Source organism: Octodon degus, unplaced genomic scaffold (genome assembly GCF_000260255.1).
Source record: "Octodon degus isolate 3935 unplaced genomic scaffold, OctDeg1.0 scaffold00004, whole genome shotgun sequence".
NCBI classification, from domain to species: Eukaryota; Metazoa; Chordata; class Mammalia; order Rodentia; family Octodontidae; genus Octodon; species Octodon degus.
In genome coordinates, this window is record NW_004524580.1 from 6,751,634 (window position 1) to 6,771,150 (window position 19,517).

Consider the following 19,517-nt stretch of genomic DNA (forward strand, 5'->3'; position numbering starts at 1 on the left):
TGGATGGATGGATGGATGGATGGATGGATGGATGAGTGGGTGGGTGGATGGATGGATGGATGAATGGGTGGATCAATTGATGAAAGGATGGAAGGATGGAAGGAGCAATCATTCGATCAATCAATAGAACAGACCTATGCCAAACACCATACGTTTTGCTAGGTCCTATGTATGAATTACTTCATTTCATATTCACATAAAAACTTAAGTATTTTGCCTGAAAATGCTCATTTTGCAAATGAAAAAACTACAAAGGAGAGGCAATCTGAACCCATATCTTTATGAGTCTAATATCAGTAGAAAATAAAAGGTTTAAAAGGAAAACTTATCAGTTAACAACAGAAATGATTATCTATGCCTATATATTAACCTCAGACATGGTTACCTTCTGGCCATGGTGCCACATGCCTTTCATCCCAGCACTCATGAGGCAGAGGCAGAAGGATGGCCTCAAATTTGAGGCCAGCCTGGCTACACAGTGTGTTTAGGAACAGCCTGAAGTACATAGTGAGATCCTGTCTCCAAAAAGAAAGAAAAAAGGATCACCTTCCAGGAAATCCAAGATCTCTAGATTTTAAGATTTTAATAACCCCATTCATGTAAGATTATTTTGCCTTCAGTTACACTTTCACTAAATGTATAAGCAGTAGAAATTTTCCATTCTTAAGGACATAATAACTATATTCCTTAGGAGAGTTGATATATACAGGTACATCACACACATTAACTTTCTAGACCCTTCCTCTCCCCTTCTTCCTGCCCTCCTCTGTCTCTTGGCCTCCTTTGTTTTGGTTGAAGATCTCCCTCCTTCCTAATATCTGTCTTTTATTTTATTCTTTATACTTTGGGTTTGCCATATAAGAGATGCCATGCAATATTTAATCTTCATGTCTGATTTATTTTACTTAACATTATCATGCCAAGGTTTACCTGCTTTCCTCCAAATGACTCAAGCTTATCCTTCTTTATGATAGGGTAGTACTCCATTGCATATAAATACAACTTTTTTTATCTATTCAGCTGTTAATGGGCAGGCCATCTGCTTCCAAGATTTAGCTATTATGAATTGCTATAAACATAGATATGCATATAACACTGTAATATGATGTAATTAACTTTTTCAGGAATATACCTAGAATGGGAATAACTGAGTTAAATGGAATTTCTAGGATTTTTTCCTAGTTTTATGAGGACTAGTCATTCTGATTTTCATAATGTTTTACATTCCCACCCAGAATGTGGTAAGGTGCCTATCCCCTACTCCACAGACTTGCTGGCACTTGATATTATTTTATCTCTTGAGGAAAGCCAAATTTTCTAGAGTAAGATAGAATTTTGGCGTGGTTTCACCTTGCATTTCTCTTTTGTGTGTATATTTGCTGGTTATCCCTGCTCATTTGCAAATCTAAATGTCTTTACCCACCCATGAATTCCCCACTGTGAATGGGAAGTTATTCCCACTCAGGCCTCTTTATTTTCTTTATTTCTGCCCAAAATCATGTCTACTTTCTCATCAACAAAGGGGGATATCCTACAACATATGATATACTATAAAATCCAAAATATTTTTGGACTCCAAATATGAATTCACTTTTACTCCTTTAAAATGTTTGCTTAACATTGGCCCTCACTTTGCATGTGGTATACTAAAATTAACCTAGAAAAAGCAGGGCTCAGTTCTTTACACTTCAGAAAGTGAGTAGATTCAGAGATCCAATGCCTTGTCAAAATTCATTAAGCTAATGAAAAAGGCTAGAGCTGGTATCTTTGGAATTCAAAACTACGATGATTTCATCTCCTACCTTAGGCATTTTTTTTTTTTAGTATTTTGAAGCAAACACACATTTGAAATAATTGACTAAATTAATTTAATAAATTTATTCAATAACAATCAGTTTACATAAATGAAAATAATTAAATAGACAAGTCATGTTAGATTATCAGTGTATTGAAATAAGTAGTCAATTTACCACATTTTCTGTGTCCTAAAACGTCACTCAGCAAGACAAGTGAATTATTGATAAGATTACTGCCTATAGTACACATCAAAAGTAACCGGGAGAAAAACTTACCAATAATAAATGAGATTTAAGAATCAAGTTTTGTATAATGTCATGATACACTATCAGTGTTTCATGGTATTATTTATAGCTTTTTTAAAGTCACTCACATTTATCAACATTTCCAAGACAACTGTATTGGGATTTTTTAGGAAACAAAACATTGAAGAGTATGGGGTCTATACATTGTCACTAATTGTTTCATATTTGCTTCAATGAGATGTGAGTTAGACATTAAATCTACACAGCAAGAAAATAATGGGCTGTATAAATAACGCATAGATCTGACAGTTTACACAATATCATTGAGAGAGGTTCAGTCATTAAATGTGGTTTTACCTTCTGGGAAAGAACTCTCCACTCTCTGTGGTCTTATTAATATTTCATGAACCCACATAAAGTAATATGCTAATGATAGACTATTTACCCAGGGAGCAGGTGCAACCGCTGCTGCCCTTTCATCTCTGGTATCCTTTTGATAGAGGATCAGGTAAGCCATTTTGAATTGTATTTTCTTCGCTTCCTTTCCTGCCCTACAGCTTCCTCAGAACTAAGATGGTGAGCGAGAGCCATCATGAGGCCCTGGCAGCCCCACCAGTCACCACTGCAGCACCTGTTCTACCACATAACGCCACAGAGCCGGCCAGTCCTGGGGAAGGAAAGGAAGACGCCTTTTCTAAGCTGAAGGAGAAGTTTATGAATGAGTTGCATAAAATTCCATGTGAGTACCCTACATTGTGCTTTGAGTAAAAATACAATGTTAAAAGTTCTTTACTCAGTGGGAGAAAAGTCAGGACTCAACATTCCTTAATAGTAGTACTTCCTGGAAATATTCCAAAGATAACATCAAATAGTCTTTAAAATAAAAGTCTTATTGTCTTGGGTGATAATCCAGTTTATTTTTAGAATTCAATATGTTCTATTTAATATAAATATGTTTTTATGTCTATTTCTCTCAAGAACACTAATAAGTTGTGTTGTGTATATTTTGATTTGCACTTATGAGACTATTCCATTATAAAAAAAATTGTTCAAATATAGTTAATATTTGCTTTCCTAGTAGTTCAAGTTTGGTTTTCTTTATCTATATCTCAATGTTTTAGAATCTTTTGCCAAATTTTGATGCTTTCTTTTTCATCATCAGGAAAAACAAAATCTGTACTTAATTTTACTTTTATAAATGTGCACTAAGTCCAAATTTGGCATTTAATTCTTAACTATGGTTTATTTTGACAGACAAAATTGGATCTATTGTGTATAGCATGAGGTGTTTATATACATGTTGGATTGATGAAATCTGGCTAATTAACATACACTACCTTACATAGTTATTTTTGTGCTAAAATTACTGTATATTCCCTCTCAGTATTTCTAAGGCTATAATATGATATTAATCATAGTTACCATGTCACCCCGAAGCTATTGAACTTAACCTTAGCTGAAATCTTGCATCCTTCCCCACTCTGCTCTTCAGCATCTCCATCCACGGGCAGCCCCATGTTAATGCTCATCTTCTATGAGATCAACTTTTTTCTCATCTGACTAAATTTATTTTTAACTGTTACATGAAAAGCATATTAATGGGATACTATGTAATGACATGAGATGTATATATTGAGTTATTTAACATCAGGTTAAGCATATCTATCCCTTCAAACATTTATTATTTCTTGATGGTGAACACTTGACATGTTTTCTTCTTGCTCTTTGAAGTATAAAATACATTAATGGTCTATAGTATTCTATATCACCCTACTATGCAATAGTACAGCACAACTTATTATTTCTTTCTTACTATAACTTAGTATCCAGTGATCAATATTGGCCCAACTCTCCTTCCTGTGTGGGGCCCCTACCCTCTGGTAGCTCTACTCTATGGAACCAACTATTTCAGATTCCATATATGAATACAATTATGAAATATTTATCCTTTTTGCCTGATTTATTTCACTTAATGTAATCTCCTCTAATTCCATCCATTTTGTTGCAAATGACAGGATACTCTTTCTTGCTGAATGAATATTTCATTGTGTATATATACCATATACTTTCATCCATTGATCCTGTGGTGGAAACTAAGGTTGCTTCCATGCCTTGGGCGTTGTGAACAATGCCACAAACACAGGAGTGATAACATATGTCTTCAATGTACCGAGTTCCGTCCCTTGGTTATGTGTCCAGGAGTAGGATTTCTGGATCATATGACAGTTATCTTTTCACTTTTTGAAGAACATCCATCCTGTTTTCTATAGTGACTGCGCTAATTTACACTCTGACCAGTAGCTTGTAAGGGCTTGCTTTTCTCCACACCCTCACCAGCACTTGTTGTCTTTTTGGTAATTGGTGATATCTCATTGCTGTTTTCATTTACATTTCCTTGATTTCAACACAGAGCTTTCACTTCCTTGATTAAATTCATTCTGAAGTATTTTCTTTTGGAGGTGCTGCAAAGGAATTTGGTTTCTTGATTTCCCTTTCACATAGTGTATAGAAACATTACCTACTTTTGTATGATTTTTTGTTGTGTTTCTTTACCGAGTTTATTATCAGTTTTGTTACTGGAGTCTTTAGGGCCCTACATGTGATCATGCCATATACAGGCAGGGAACTATCTGGTTTCTTCCCTTCCAATTTGGGTGGCTTTTCTTTTCCTTGTAACATTATTGTAGGATTTCCAATACAATAGGGAATGCAAGTACCAAAAATAAGCGTCCTTGCTTTCTAGATCCCAGAGGAAGACTCCCTGCTGAGAACAATGTTAGCCACGTGTTTGTCATATGAGCCTTTTTGTGTTAAGGAATTTCCTTTCTACATCTAATTTGTGAACACCTGTTTAGCCTAAAAGGGTGTTCAATTCTGTAAAATGCTTTTTCTCCATCTACTGAGTCATATCATTTTGTCCTCATTCTGTTAATATGATGTACCACGTTTATTGTTTTATGTATGTTGAGCCATCCTTATATCCCTTGAACTATTTCCATTTTTATCATAAGGAAAAAGTATTTTTGTTTTATGATGTTGCTGTCTTGTATACCTTTTCTTCGACTTTCTTTTTCCCAAAAACTTTTCAACTGGGCTTTTTGTTCCTGTTTCTCACTATAAGCCTGGCCAAAAGCCACACGTAAATCTCATAGCACAGCCTGAATGTTGGGCTGCTTTGAAATTTTTTTTCTCCACATTAATTAGTTTACTACCCTAAATCTCAGCCTCCTACAAAAATCTCAGGACATGAGCAAACTGTAGACACATTTTCTGCCAGAGCGCAATCTACACAGTCTCGAGTCCAACTGCCAATGGAGTCCTTGGTCACAACCAAAGCCTCTTGAGCCTGCCTTTACTGGTTGCATCTCTATCAGCATTTGGGCCTTCTGAACTCCAACCAATATGACCCCGCAAGCTCGCCTGATAACATTCTAGGGCTTCTCTAGCCAGCATCTCCAAATCTTTCCAAGTTTTTCCCATAAGCCCATCCCCAAGCTTTCTGAGCCACGTGGTCAGGAAGTCACAGAAGCAGCCTCACTTTTCAGTCTTACTTGTATTCTCATTGCTAAGACCCAACTCCCAACACCCACAGTTTAGAGGAAGAGAGGTCTATATGGACTCACGATTTCAGAAGTCTGAGTTCATGTGTGGTCAGCCAGGTCCAAATGAAAAAACATGACAGAAGAGCCAGCAGCAGAAAGCCACTCACATCACAGAGACAGGAAGTAGAGAGAGGAAGGAGGAAAGGAAGAGGAAGATATGTCCTTCCAGGTCATGCCCCCAGGAGCCCACCTGTACTGATAGGGCCTCACGTGCTACTAACAGCCCATCTATCTACATTTCGAATACCCATGACCCACTCCCCTTCCAAAAGCCCACCTCTGAACACAGTGGCCCTTGGGGAGCACTCCAGATCTAAGACATAGCAGCTATTGAACTTGGCTTGCTAGTACTGTGTTAAAGAATCTTGGGGGCCTGCCCCTTAGCTCAGTTCTTTAAGTGGCTGCTTCAACAAAGGCTCAGGTTGCTGTGGTACGATCCCCACAGCTTAAGCCAGCCAAACCTGCCCTGCAAGCATTTGAAGCAAAAAAAAAAAAAGAAGAAGAATCTTATATCTATGTTCATCAAGAATAGTTCTTCTGTAGTTCTCTATTTGGTAGGTTTTTGTTTGGTTTTGGTATCAGGGTAATACTGACTTCTTAAAATGAGTTCAGAGGTATTCATACCTGTTCACATTTTTTTAGAGTTTGAGATTTATTAGTTCATAGAATTTAGGTCCTCTTTCCCAGTTGTTCTGATCCTTGTGGTTGTAGATCATCCTCATCTATATATTTAAAGTAAGAGATACTTATTTTAACCTTCACAGACTACTTTGTCTGGCAAAGTTCTATGCCAAGTTCGGGGCTGGGATGTAACAAGCCCAGGACACTTGTGACCCTCACAGTGTTACAGAAGCCTAGGGCCCACTGAGGCAGGAATGGTGCTGAGGTATGCTAGAAGCCTAGGGCAAATGTGCCATCAAGGCACAGAGGCCTGTGGGGGCACCAACTCAGCCGTCCTTGCCAGAAGCACAGAGCAGCTGTGGCTAATGCATTACTCCCAGAAGCCTAGGGCCCAGTATGATAAGTGTGACTCTGTGACTCTTCCACCAACTGTGGAAGGATGCCCTGTCTCAGAGCCAGCGACATCCACCAGGCAGTAGTGCATATCAGAAACTGAGTCTGCCATGCAGATCTGAAGTTTGAGGCTATACAGTCCCTCCTGGTGCGAAGGGAGGTTGAAAAGTCTCAGGCTCCAGGTACTGGTCCGGAAGACAGGGTCTCAGAGGGCTGACCAGTGCTGGGTCCTACTGTAATGGATTCCAAGTCAAAGTCCTGAGCTCTCTTTCCCACAGGAAGACAGTCCCTCCTTCCACACTAGGAAGACCAGGACTGGGAAAGGAATGATGTAAACTATCCTTCCTATCTGCTCTAGTGTGTCTTATCTTCCTGTGCTACCACTGGAAGAGGCACTATGAACTTTCCTACCATCCTCTTAGCTCTAGTGAAGATATTTGCTCAAACTGATGTTTCTATAGGTGGGAAACTTATATATTTCTACTCTGCTTTACTCAAATACTAACAACATTTAATTTGAATCTTAAATGGGTTTGTCTCTTTGTCAGATTTGAACACCTTATGTCATTTTTCAGGCCCTAGAAGGAAAGGTTTAAGCTTATAGTCACATCGGTAGGAAGGAGTAATAAAGAGACAAATATACATAGTACATCATGCAATAAATAATACATAGAATAAATAAAGTAAATGGGATACAGAAGGGGTAAAGTTAAAGGAGTGTTACCTTGAGGTTATTGGCATAGATTTCTTCATAAAAACCCAAGCGTGAAGGAGGGAGCTGGGTAAAATCTGACAAAGCCCTTAGGCAAAAATCTGCCCAAAATATCAAGCAGTCCACTGTGCTTAGGCAGAGGGAGCAAGGTAGAAAGCAGAATATAAATTTGTATGTAGCAGAAGCTGTGTCCTATGCAGCCTGTGGATTGTTCTAAGGACGTAGCTTCCAGAGGGGTGAGGACAGAAGACGGTGCCAGCTGTTGCAGTAGTACAGAGGAGAGATTTTTAAAATTTAGAGAGAATAATGACATAAGGACATTCAAAAACTAAACAAAAATATGAAAAATGGACTTCTTATGCCTCCATAATTAGAAACTTGTTAACTCATCTATCCACTTTTAACAAATTCAGGTTAATCTGAGATGCTGTCATAGCACAGTTGTCAGTATCATTCTCAGCAGGAAAACCCAGAGCAGATTAGAAGGGAGAGGTGGCCCAAAAGTCACGCCTCAGGGGAAAAGAGATTTCAGCTCCTTCCTTTGCTCTGCTGCTGAACTAATAGCCTGATACCCAAACTCCAAGTACCTCCGATATAACTTTGAGGTTAGACTTACCAAGTAGAAACCAAATGTATAGGTCTTTGGCACAAATTCTCATTTAAAGAATATCTCATGGAAGCATTTGCATTAGGAGAAACACGTTACATGAATGTGAAGAAAGTCGTGAATAACATCAGATCAAGTGCATTCCCCAGCTTTTTCTGTGGATAAGTGAACAGTGTGAGATGCCTGGCAAAGCGGCTAGCCCCTGGGCTGGAGTGTCCCTGTTATCAGCACAGCTCACTCACCAGTTGCTTATCCAGGACGTCCTCAACTACGCTATTTAAAATTTCAACCCTTTCATCTCACCCATTTTTGCCAGCATTTCCTGTGCCCCACCCTTGCTGTATTCCTCCCCATGTTACTGAACACTGTGTGCACTCTCATGTGTTTTATTACTTGCTGTTAAATTTCTCTGACCCCCTAAAAACAATGTATGCTCTACGAGAGCACTGATGTGGGTCTTTTATGCATAGATGTATCCCTAGTGGTACCTGGTATATAAGTGGCCCTTGGTAGGTATTTCATAAATGAGTGACAGAATCAATGAATATCAATTTGGCTTTTATTCTAAAACATCCCTTTCAGGCTTTGAGAACTTAACATGCTGACAAATTAAAGTACATTATCAAAGGATAAATATTGAATACTAAACACTGAGAAAAGCATCAATGCTTAATTATGTGATTAACATTGGAAAACTGAAATGTTTCTACTTTATGACAATTCCTGTATTTTTTTAGCCTTCTTCACCTACAACCAGCTATTACTTTTTTTTTTCTCCTTTCTATTCACCAGTAGGAAAACAGTCAGCTGGGGAAAAAAATGACTTTTAAAGCTCTCTTTCATTTCCCCTAAATAACTTTATTTTACTCTTTGACAAGCCATGGTCTCATCCCTCTATCTCTTTATTAGGGATTTTAGATCAAACTGGAAAATCAGTTTCCTCTTCCATGAAGATTTGCTTTTGGCCAGCAACTGAAAATAGAAAGGTGGAGGATCTGGGTAATGTCCGTGAAAAAATATCATATAGCTAGCACTCGCTTTGATGTGATAGGAAGAATCAAGTGAAACACTTAGAATCTGAAAACTATTCAGTAAATATATATTTGAAAAGTATAGCCATGCAGCTTTTTTAAGAATGTATAATGGAGCATATTTTACACTTTTATTTTAATCCATCACAGTTCTTACTGCCTGTGTAATTTAAATTTGTAATGGTATTCATACACAGGAAGCAACACCCAACAAAAATAAAACCTATCCCTAAAATCAAATTCCTTTAGGAACATATGTTACATCAAGGTTGCCTCTTGTGACTCGGCATAATACAGTGTGACACTAATGACAGGTAACAAATTAGAATATTAATCAATTTCGGTCTCGAACTAAATCTTGGCTATCTGGCAGATGTGTTTTTTGCAAAATTGATAGCAAACAGCTTTCATCTGTCACTTGAAATCCCCACTAGTAAGACGAACAGTGTGACAATGGCAAGGAGTGTTCGTGTCATTAGTTAGGTAATCGGCACAGTCCAGCACCAAGCGTATTCAAACCAAATTGCCTGGTGATGTCATCCATAACACCACAGGCTTAAAATAGAAAGGGAAAAGGAAATGATAAACGCTGAGCATTCTATCTTTCAACTCATTCTGCACAGTGTTATCTAAATGAAACAGACAAGGTTTTTCAGAATGTTTCTTTATTTTGCAACTTTGATTTTAATATGACTAGGGCCATGGTTGGTTTGTAAAGTGTGGACGCATGTTATCCAAATAGCTGTGATTAAGGTTTTGATATTCATGAGCTGCTTGAAGTAGAGTGTATCTTTCCTTAAGTGCAGCAGAAACCCAAATAGCCAAATCTTGACTCTAAGTTCAGAGTAAGGACAAGTGGGTTAAGGACAGTTGTGTTATTCATGCAGAAATGTTTTGGGATAGTTTAACTCAGGAATTCTAAAATTCAAGCTCTAGACAGAGTGCATGAGTTGAAGTCCTAGCCCCATTCTTGTATTACTTTGGCTGTGTTTATATTTCTGGGTATCAATTTCAGCCTTACAAAATGGGGACAAAAATAAATCCCCCATCATAGAATTGTTGAGCAAACGCATCAGTGTGTATAATTATTTAACAAAGTGTCTGGTGCAGAATAAGCCCTCTTTAAATGTTAGCTATTATTAACCTCAAGCTGTCATTTTAACAAGTCTTCTTATTTAGTTTTCTATTCAGGTCAGGCATCTAAATTGAGAAAATTCCAGAAAACACTGTAGCCAAATATATGCGCACTGCATTTTTTAAATCCACTTTAGTGAGGCCTGTTCTAGAGAAGGCGAATTCCCTCTTGGTATTTCATCATCCCATCAGCTCTTCTATCCTTCCTTTTCTTTTCTTTCTTTTTTTTTTTTTTTTTTTTTTTTTTTTAATGTATTTGGCACAGAGTCTCACGATGCAGCTCAGGCTCATAGTGATCCTCCTGTTTTCAGCCTCCCAAGTGCTAGAATTACAGGGACATGCCACCACGCCCACAGGCCCCACCATGCCCACGCACCCTGGGGCAGGGCCAACGCCGCCTGTGGTGCCAGGGACTGAACCCCATCCCGCGCTTGCCTAAGCAGGTGCTTAGTCTGCTGAGCTATCTGGCTGGCCCTAGCTTTCCTTTTCTTTTCTGCTGTAATTTCTCTCTCTCATGCTCATACCCCTTCGCCCATCTACATGCTTGTGGATCACAAGTCAGAAAATGCTCAGCAAAATCACATTAATAGATGTTTAACAAATACCAGTGTCCTTCCTCTGTGCTCTAAGCTTTTTTCACTGGCCCTTACACTGCCTCTCAAAACCAATACAGTACTCTACTTCCTTCTTTACCTCATCACCAAAATTATTTGAAGTTCTAACCTAAAGCCTGACATCTATTTTTTTAACTCCCATTAACAGCTCCTACTGTTCCAATTTGCATCCTTCAAGTAGCATGAAAATCATCTCCATGAAAAGTCACTGGGTTTTCCTGATACATGGTCATGACAGTCATTGTCATTCTCACTATTGACCACTATATCTGAAAACATGCTGACTTCTAGGACTGTCCTCTTCTCCTCTTCCTTCCTCCTTGCCATATTCTCTTGCTCTATGCGATCCTCCTCTGTACTTGCTAGTCCTTACCTGAAGTTTTAGAGGTTCTTATTTTCTACAGTTTCACTTTTAATCCTCTTACTCTACATGAGGTCCCTAAGCAATCTCATTCCCAAAGCCATTCAAATAAGAAATCTCACTGTTATCCTTTCCTCCCTGAGCTATGTCACTGCTATCTGCATTCAAGTCCTGGGGATGTTTATTCCGAAATACATTCCAACACAGATAGCATGTTCTGGTGCCAGCCGATCATCTTTTCTTATGACTTTCTCTCTTTCTGGAGCCCCAGTAAACCTGACACAGAATTATCATTCAACCATCAGTTCAGATAAGACCACTGGGACAAAGAGTTCTCTGGCTTCCCCAGGCATGATTCCATGAGTCCTCCTCGAAATAAAAGCTCTTCTTTCAAATATGCCACTGCCTTGATTATCTGGGATTTTCTTGGTTATCTAGCCACTTTCCTCACTGACAAGTAAATTTCTCAGGACCAAGGACCATTTCTTATACTTCTTTGTATTCCTTGTACCTTAACAGTATCTGATGCCAAAGACAGTAGGAAAATTGCTATCCACCAGGCACTGTGTTGGAGTAACAAAGGCAAAACTTTTCTTCAAATGTATGGGTCAGACCACATAGGATGTGTTTTGTTTGAGATAAGTCCATTCCTGCTAGAGACAATCATATAGAATATCATGTTACAAAAATTAAAATTATACCAAGCATGGTGGTTCTTGTGCCATGCTCAGAGAAATTAATATCTAGAAAGCAATAACTTCAAAGCTTTTCACCCAAGTTTTGGTCAAATAAAATATCACATAAACACTAAAAAGTTGAAGACAGATAAATTAGCACTACTATTGTAAGTTCAAAATGTCTTCTTTGATCATCTTTATATCAGTAGCTCCAACTGCTGTCTCCATGGAACACAGCTTGAAACCAGAGGCCTTAAAATGTAAGTAGAAGGGCTGGCCAAATAGTTCAGGGGATTAAAGCACCTGTAAGCAGGTGCAGGGGCCAGGGTTTCAATCCCCAGACCTACGGTGCCAGCCCCACCCCCAGGGCATACTGAGCTGGCAATTGAGACTGGGCATGGTGGCACACCCTTGTAATCTCAGCACTTGGGAGGCTGTAAATAGGAGGATCATTAGGAGTCCCATCTAGTAGACCCTTCCCTAAAATGCAAAAAAAAAAAAAAAAAGAAAGTAAGAAGTAAATAGATCAGGGCTGGCAAGATAGCTCAATGGACTAAATGCCTGCTTAACCAAGTGCAAGGACTGGAGTTCAATCCCCAGTTCTGCATGCTTTGCAGGCCCCACCCCTGGGTGCACTGAGCTTGCAAGGGAGTCTGGGAGTGGTGGCCCACACCCGTAATCCAAACACTAGGGAGGCTGAAAACAGCAGGATCACTACAAGTCCAAGATGCGTAGTGAAACCCTGTACCAAATAAATAATTTTTTGAAAAAAAATAAGTATATCAGTATGAACCCTCATAACAATAGCCACTAGAATTAAATTAACTGGTAGTGATGTTGTTAGTTAAATATACTACAAGCAAATATATATCAACAAAGAAAATGAAGTTAAATAATATAGTTTTCCCTCACATGGCTCTTGAATGAAGATAATATTGTCATATGTCAGTGATGTGAACATATAAATATCAAAAGGCAAGAATTTCAATTTTTCTTCAGGAAAGAAATGCAGAGAATCCTTAGGAACGTGCAGTAATGCATAGCATGTAAATAACAAGTTTACTGTGTGGATCACCAGTGTTTCCTGGTCATTTGGTATGTATGTCTTTGCCATTCGTGCTCTAAAATAAACCTACACTCATCTTGCAAAAGTTGTGTTATGAGAGTAATTGCTAACTGTATTTTTTATACATATTTGGTACAGGGTCTACAGGTCTCACTACACAACCCAACCCCCAACAGGAAGAGACCCTGTCCCATATTCATGCCCTCTTGCTACGTGACTCACTTCCTCATTTGGCACTAGATTTAATCCATTTTACCTGAGCAAAGGTGCTTGTAATCTCATCGGTTTGACCATAGCTTTGTCCCACCTTATGCCCACCTAAGCGAGTTCCCATGTTCTCTACCACCTTAGACCTGCCTCACCTCATGGTTTTCCTCTATAAAGTCCCTAGAAGAGACAGCTTCCCAGGGACCACCCACTCGGGCCCCTCTCCTGTCGCTCTCTCAGATAGGTGCTTTTTCTCCCCCATAAATATATTCTGCTCATAACCAAAAAAAAAAAAAAAAAAGTCAGACTTGCGATGATTCTCCCGTTTTCAGCCTCTTAAGTGCTGGGATTATAGGTGTGCACCACCATGCCAAGTCTCAATCGCAGTCTCAGTCTCAGCGCGCCCCAAGGGTGGGGCCAGCGCTGCATGTAGGGAGGGGAAACCCTAGCCGCTGCACTCTGCCTTAAGTAGGCACTTTAGTCGGCTAAGCTATCTGGCCTACCCGGCTATCTCTATTTTATAGATGAGAAAGTTAGGGTTTAGGAAGATGAATCACCTAAATAAGTTGTATGCAGGGCGTGTTGTAGGTGCAGGGGTATAGTCAAATAATTTCCAATTTTAAGACAAAGCCACAAAAGAACATCACAAAGACTCCAGTCACTCCCACCACCGTTTACAAGTAGCAGTGGAAACCAGTGGTGTTCTGTGTGCCTGTGGGAGGCATTGGCTGAGGGGTGATACTCAACTTCTGATGTTTGCTGGAAGTGACTGAATTCCTGGAAGGCAAATTGGATACAATCCAGAGTTTCTCACCACATTATCTGGCGTGAAAGCCAATCCTGATTTGCTTCGCTTCTACCTTTTCTTTCGTTGCCTTCACGCAGATCGAATGGCATGTTAATAACTGCTTACAACCTGAGCACTAAAAGTCAGATTGCGTCTTGTTACCTACATGAACTTTTCTGCACCTCTCCACTTCACCTAGGATCTGTTGACTCAGTTCTCCTTCCACTTCAGAAAAACGGGGAAAACTCGTACACGAAATCCTTTAACCTTTACTAAATGGAAACACCTGTGCAACAAAAGTTAGTCTTGACGAGTGCTACTCTCTGAGCAAGTGCTCACACTGTTGAGCAACGTCACGAGTGCAGAGGTGAGGGACCCACTCTGGGGCAGAGATACTTAGGAACAAACAGTGTGGTTCAGCAGGCCGTAGTGATTCGCGCTTCTGCTCAACAAGCTCGTCTCGGTTTACTTCACTTCATCATCTTTAGTTTTTCATTTTTGTTTAATTCTAACTGAAAATATAGGGACTAGAGGTGTGTCTGTGAAGTGTGTGTGTGTGTGTGTGTGTGTGTGTGTGTGTGTGTGTGTGTGGAGTTGTGGTAAAAATGAGCTTGATTCACCTAAAGTTACAATTCTTAATAGAGTTGGCACAGCCAACACTTTCTGAGCTATTTTTAGTAAGAAAAACAGTGATAAAGGGGGAAGCTCCTGGCATTAGATGGGCATGGACCATGAGCTGACTCTTCCTGCAAGAATTAGGCCTTGTTTGTTTGAAGGTTTTTGAGATAGGATCTCTCTTGGTAAGTGGCCTTTAACAGACAGTGATACCCTTGCCTCAGCCTCCCAGATTCTGGGATGGTAGGTGGTGCCACGATGCCTCATCAGAACTGGGAAAGTCTCACACAATAATAATTATTCTACGAAGAGTTTGTGTCCATTTCTATTAAATTGAATAAAGCATTTAGAAGCAGAAACCCAGGGAAAATTGTGTGGCATAACATATTTTTAGCAATTGGCTTTTACTTCATTTTGATTTTCACATATAAGAATATCATAATAAAAGAATTTTAATTTTATAGCTTCTGAGCTTCCCCTTGTCTGTCTTTTGAGTGAATGTACATAAATTGAAGTGAGGATGAAGAAAATATCGGGTCATTTCAAGATTTCCTTACAGAGCAACGCCTTCACTGAAAATGTTGCCCTGGGGAAATTTCATAACCACTTGCACCCTCTCCCCTCTTGTCTTCTTTTTCAAGCTGTTTTCACACATGCAAGTAAGAAAAAAAAGAAAAAGAAAAGGCAATAATAGATGACAAGCACTAGAAATCTATAACAATATACTTGGCTGATAACTACTTTATGCCATGATTTAGAAGTGATGTATCTACGTCCACAGAAACTTAAAAAGAGCCAGGATCTCAAGGAAATAAACTATAACTCATTGAGTCAGGTTGGTTAGGGTTTAAAATAAAAGTCTAATTTTATTTCCATAAGGATGAACATAAAACAGTGCAGTCATAATGAAGTACTTTTACTTCCTAAATTCTTTGGGAGGCTGCAGCAGCTTAAAATTAAGACTTCGTCTGTGACGCTGTGATAAAGACTCAAGAGACTCTGGCTGAGGCTAAGGAGCCAACCCAGGTTAGAGGAGCATTATTTGCTCTGATAAGGGGCTGTGAAGTGGCATGGTTTTTAATACAACGTGTGGAGTTGATATATCTGGGTTCGAAATCCTGGCTCTACACTTACTAGCATGTGATCTTGGGTAAGTCATTTCATCTCTATATAAAATAATAATCACAATATGATTACTTTCTGCTGGAAAAGGTATGCACACTGAAATATTAATGGACAGAAGGGCTGCAAAGAGCAACTGGAACATAATGTTGGCCATACTTAAAACATGTGAGTGTCCACTGCCTGTTGGCCTAGAATGCTTCTTTGTGCCAGGCTGTTTTGGCCGTGCTAGAGAATTAAGTTGAAGCATACCGTTCTAGCATGTTCAGGACGTCAGTAGCACCACAGCCTCACAGTGTTTTAGCCAGAAGGGCTTCTAAATTAAAACACCTTAGCAAGACAGCAACAGCTTTTTATGATGTGATCTGATGCAGCTCTTGCATATGCTACAGCCCCAGCTCCAAGTTTTCACCCTCACATGGTTTGCTGCAGCAAGACAGGGCCTTTGAGAGCTAGTGAATTTGGTATCTACAGTGTTCCATGCATCCAGCTCTTCCTGCACACTGTCTTCTCTCCCTGAAATTCCTTTATGGCACTGCCTGTCTCCCTGGACTACGACCTTTTCAAGCTCTCCATGCCTCCCTGCCTGCATGCTCCTAATACTGTGAATAAGTAAAAGCGCTTCTCTCTCTGTAACAAGTTTGTACTTTGCCTGTGTTTATAATTTATACTTCATATATTCCTTATCTGCCTGTATTTTTGTCTCTTAATAACATACAATCTACTTTGGGCTGGGTATTGTCTTTTGATCTCTATGTGTCCAGTCTATGTACAAAATCTGGCTCAGCATAGGCAGAATTAATCTTCTCCTTTGCCTCAAAAGAACCTGATAATTATACTGAAAGATTTAGAAAGGGACTTCCAAAAGGACCTGCTGGGAGAAAAGTAAGAGAGGGGCTAGTAACACAAGGTGACATTCGACAGAAGGGGAAACCAAACCCAGACAACCTTCCAGAGGTTTTGCCCTTGACTGCTCCATCTTCTCTTCTTCTACCGCTCTTTGCTTTCTTCCTTGTCTTGACCTGGCTAACATTGCCATCTTCTGTTCTCTGTTTTCCTTCTTCCTTTGCTGCTGCTGATGACAAATGTTCCTTATTTGTTCCATTCTCTTGGGCCTGTGATTCACAGTCAAGATGCAAGCAGACACCAAATTGGTCCTCCAGGTAAACGGTTCTCCCCACAGGAATTTTTATTCAAGTAGAGATCTGGGATTCAGTACTAGTTTCATCCTTTGGTTTTAAAAATAATGTGCTGTGTTGGAAGACTCGGCAGACAAGAGAAGCTCATTTTGTAAGACAGCTTTTCTATGTAATATAACTCAATTTCTTGTGTTTTTCACTGATAGAATATGTTTTCTAAAAAGCTGGAGATGTTGCTGCAGTGGCTTTACTTGTAATGCATGCTCCTGTGACGTTCACCCTGGTGCAGATCTGTTTATCAGAACCCTGCGTGAGTGTCTCTGTCCTCATGCAAGTGCATCACTGAGTTTCTCAGCTTCTGCTGTGACTGCCAGTGACTCAACAGTGGACATCATTTGAAGCAGCGCTTCAGCGTGGCCTGGCCAGCCACCTCCTGCCCACACTGATTGGAACTGCTCCGTATCGCCTCACCTTCCCACGGCTACTGTCATCCGTCCACCTCACCTTCCACATGTGCTAATGTGGCTCTAATGCGTTTGCACTGGCTGCCTTCCAGGTCCTCATAAGTAGTAAATCTGTTTCGTTGTTTTGCATTAATTAGCCATAAGCTGTAACAGTGCTACTGATGGAAAGCCAGGTACTTTCACAGGGTGGGAGTTTAATAATTACTCTAAAGTTGAACACTGCATGATTTCACCAGTGCAGCAATTACAGGAGAGCAGATAGGCAGCCCACATTTGGTGCTTTGCTTAGACCTTCCAGTGGCGTCTGATGCAGCTTCGCCTCTGTCCAGCTTACCTCATGTGGCCACTCACTCAGTCTTGTGCCTTATCTCATTGAAATTCTTTTCTCCCTTGACACCTGATATTCTATTCTCAGATTCTGGGTTCTCTTCCTTCCTTGCTGAGCACACTCTCCCTTCCTGCCTCCCCAGTTCCCTGCAGGCTGGAGCCTCTGAGGATCTGCCTCTGGCATCCTTCTTCCTCTACGACTTCTCAGAATCTCAAGACATCCAATATGCTATGTTCTCCAAACTCGATCCCTAGCCAAATGCCTCTGTGGAACTTGGTTCTTCTTAAATTAACATTTTTGAAGCACAGTTCACATGCCACAGTTGCATCCATTGCAGACACACAGATGTGTACACTTGACCTGTGCATGCAATGTGGTACCCCTCCAGAAAGCTTCTAGTCCATTTCCAGAGATTCCGGCCCTACTGTAGCTAGCTTAAGCATCTGTGGATCTGCTTTCCGGCACAATAAATTAGTTTTATTTTTTTTCAATCTTTCATCAAAGTGAAACCTTGATCTAGTATAGTCTTTTGTGTCTGGTTTACTTAGCATGGTGTTTTTGAGATTCCCCATTTGCCTACATGTTTTATCAGTCATTTGTTCTTATTGCCAAGTAGTTTTCTGGTGTATACTCAGCTATGCATTAGTATAGCTATACTGTACTCAGCTGTGCATCTGTTTCCACTGTTTCCAGTTTGGGGCTTTGAAAAATAAAGGGCCATTCATATGTCTATGTTTTCATTTCTTTTGGGAACTATCTAGGTGTGGAATCACTGGATGATACACCATTAGTTTATTTTAAAAACTGATAATCCATTTTCTAAAGTGTTTAGATTATTTACATCACCACCACCAAAGGAGAAGGGATCCAGTTCTCCATGTTCTTGTCAACACTTGGAATTGTTAATCTTTTCCACTTTAGTCATTCTAACAGGAATAAAGTATAACAATGTATAGAATTTTGTCGTGTAATTTTCATTTTGTTGTATAATTCCCTATCATCCAAATATTGGTTGTAGGTCTAAGTGTAAAACTTATAACCATAAAATTTTTGTAAGTAAACATAAGAAATAATTTCATGACCTTGATGGCAGCAAAGTTTCTCTTCAGAGAAGACCAAAATCACTAAATATAAAAGGAAAACATGATAAATCAGATTCATCCAAAGTGAAGACTTCTGCCTTCCTAATTATACCACAAAGAAAAAGAAAAAGAAAAACAATGCAAAAAAAGTCATAGACTGGGAGGTAATGTCCAAAATAATTACTTAAGTAAATATAACTAAAATTAACCTTCTCTTCTATAAGAAAACACACATATACTCATTCCTTTGCCCTAAAGCTAAAGTAGTAAAACCGTTGATTCTATTTTGTGGTACTTTCTTTATTTTTGTAAGTATTTATTTACTTGGTACAGGGTCTCACTATGCAGCTCAGACTTGTAGTGATCCTCCTGTCTCAGCCTCCCTAACACTGGGATTATAGATGAGGACCATCACATCTACTTTGGGGGGCTGGCATTGCATGTGATAAGGAGATCAAGCCCATGTCCTTGTGCTTGGCAGGCAGGCACTCAGACCGCTGACCTATCTCCCCAGCCCCTGTGGTCCTTTCTAAAACTAGTTAACAAGTTACATTATCCAGTTCTCTGTCTCTGTCTTCTCTCCACTTCTACTACTGTTGCTCTAGCTTGGGCCCTCAGAAATTAGAGTATCCTAAGTGGCTTCTTCACAACAATTTCCCATTTACAGCCAGCCCATTGCTCAGAAGTCTCTCAGCTGATTCTTTTTTTTTTCCTTGTTGACATCAGTTATTTTATTTTAAAGAAAAAAAAATAAAAACAATGGTACAAAATCTCAAAACAAGATTTTAGGAGAGTAACAATGATTAGTACATTGTGTATTGTTACTGCCAAAGTAGTTTCTCATGTTACAAGATATAGGCAAGAAATAATAAATAAACAACATAGGTACAAACCTCTGTTTTTTTTAAAGTCA

The 19,517-nt window shown here is 39.5% G+C and overlaps 1 protein-coding gene across 1 annotated transcript in view; it reads left to right on the top strand.

Moving 5' to 3' along the window:
* The window catches only part of Syt1 (synaptotagmin 1), a 594,727-nt gene that overhangs the window by 351,193 nt on the left and 224,017 nt on the right, over window positions 1-19,517 (top strand). The window contains exon 3 of the mRNA XM_004623750.2: window positions 2,600-2,781. Coding sequence (XP_004623807.1) covers window positions 2,616-2,781 — 166 coding nt within the window. The 5' untranslated portion in view covers window positions 2,600-2,615. The remainder of the gene's footprint in view (window positions 1-2,599; window positions 2,782-19,517) is intronic.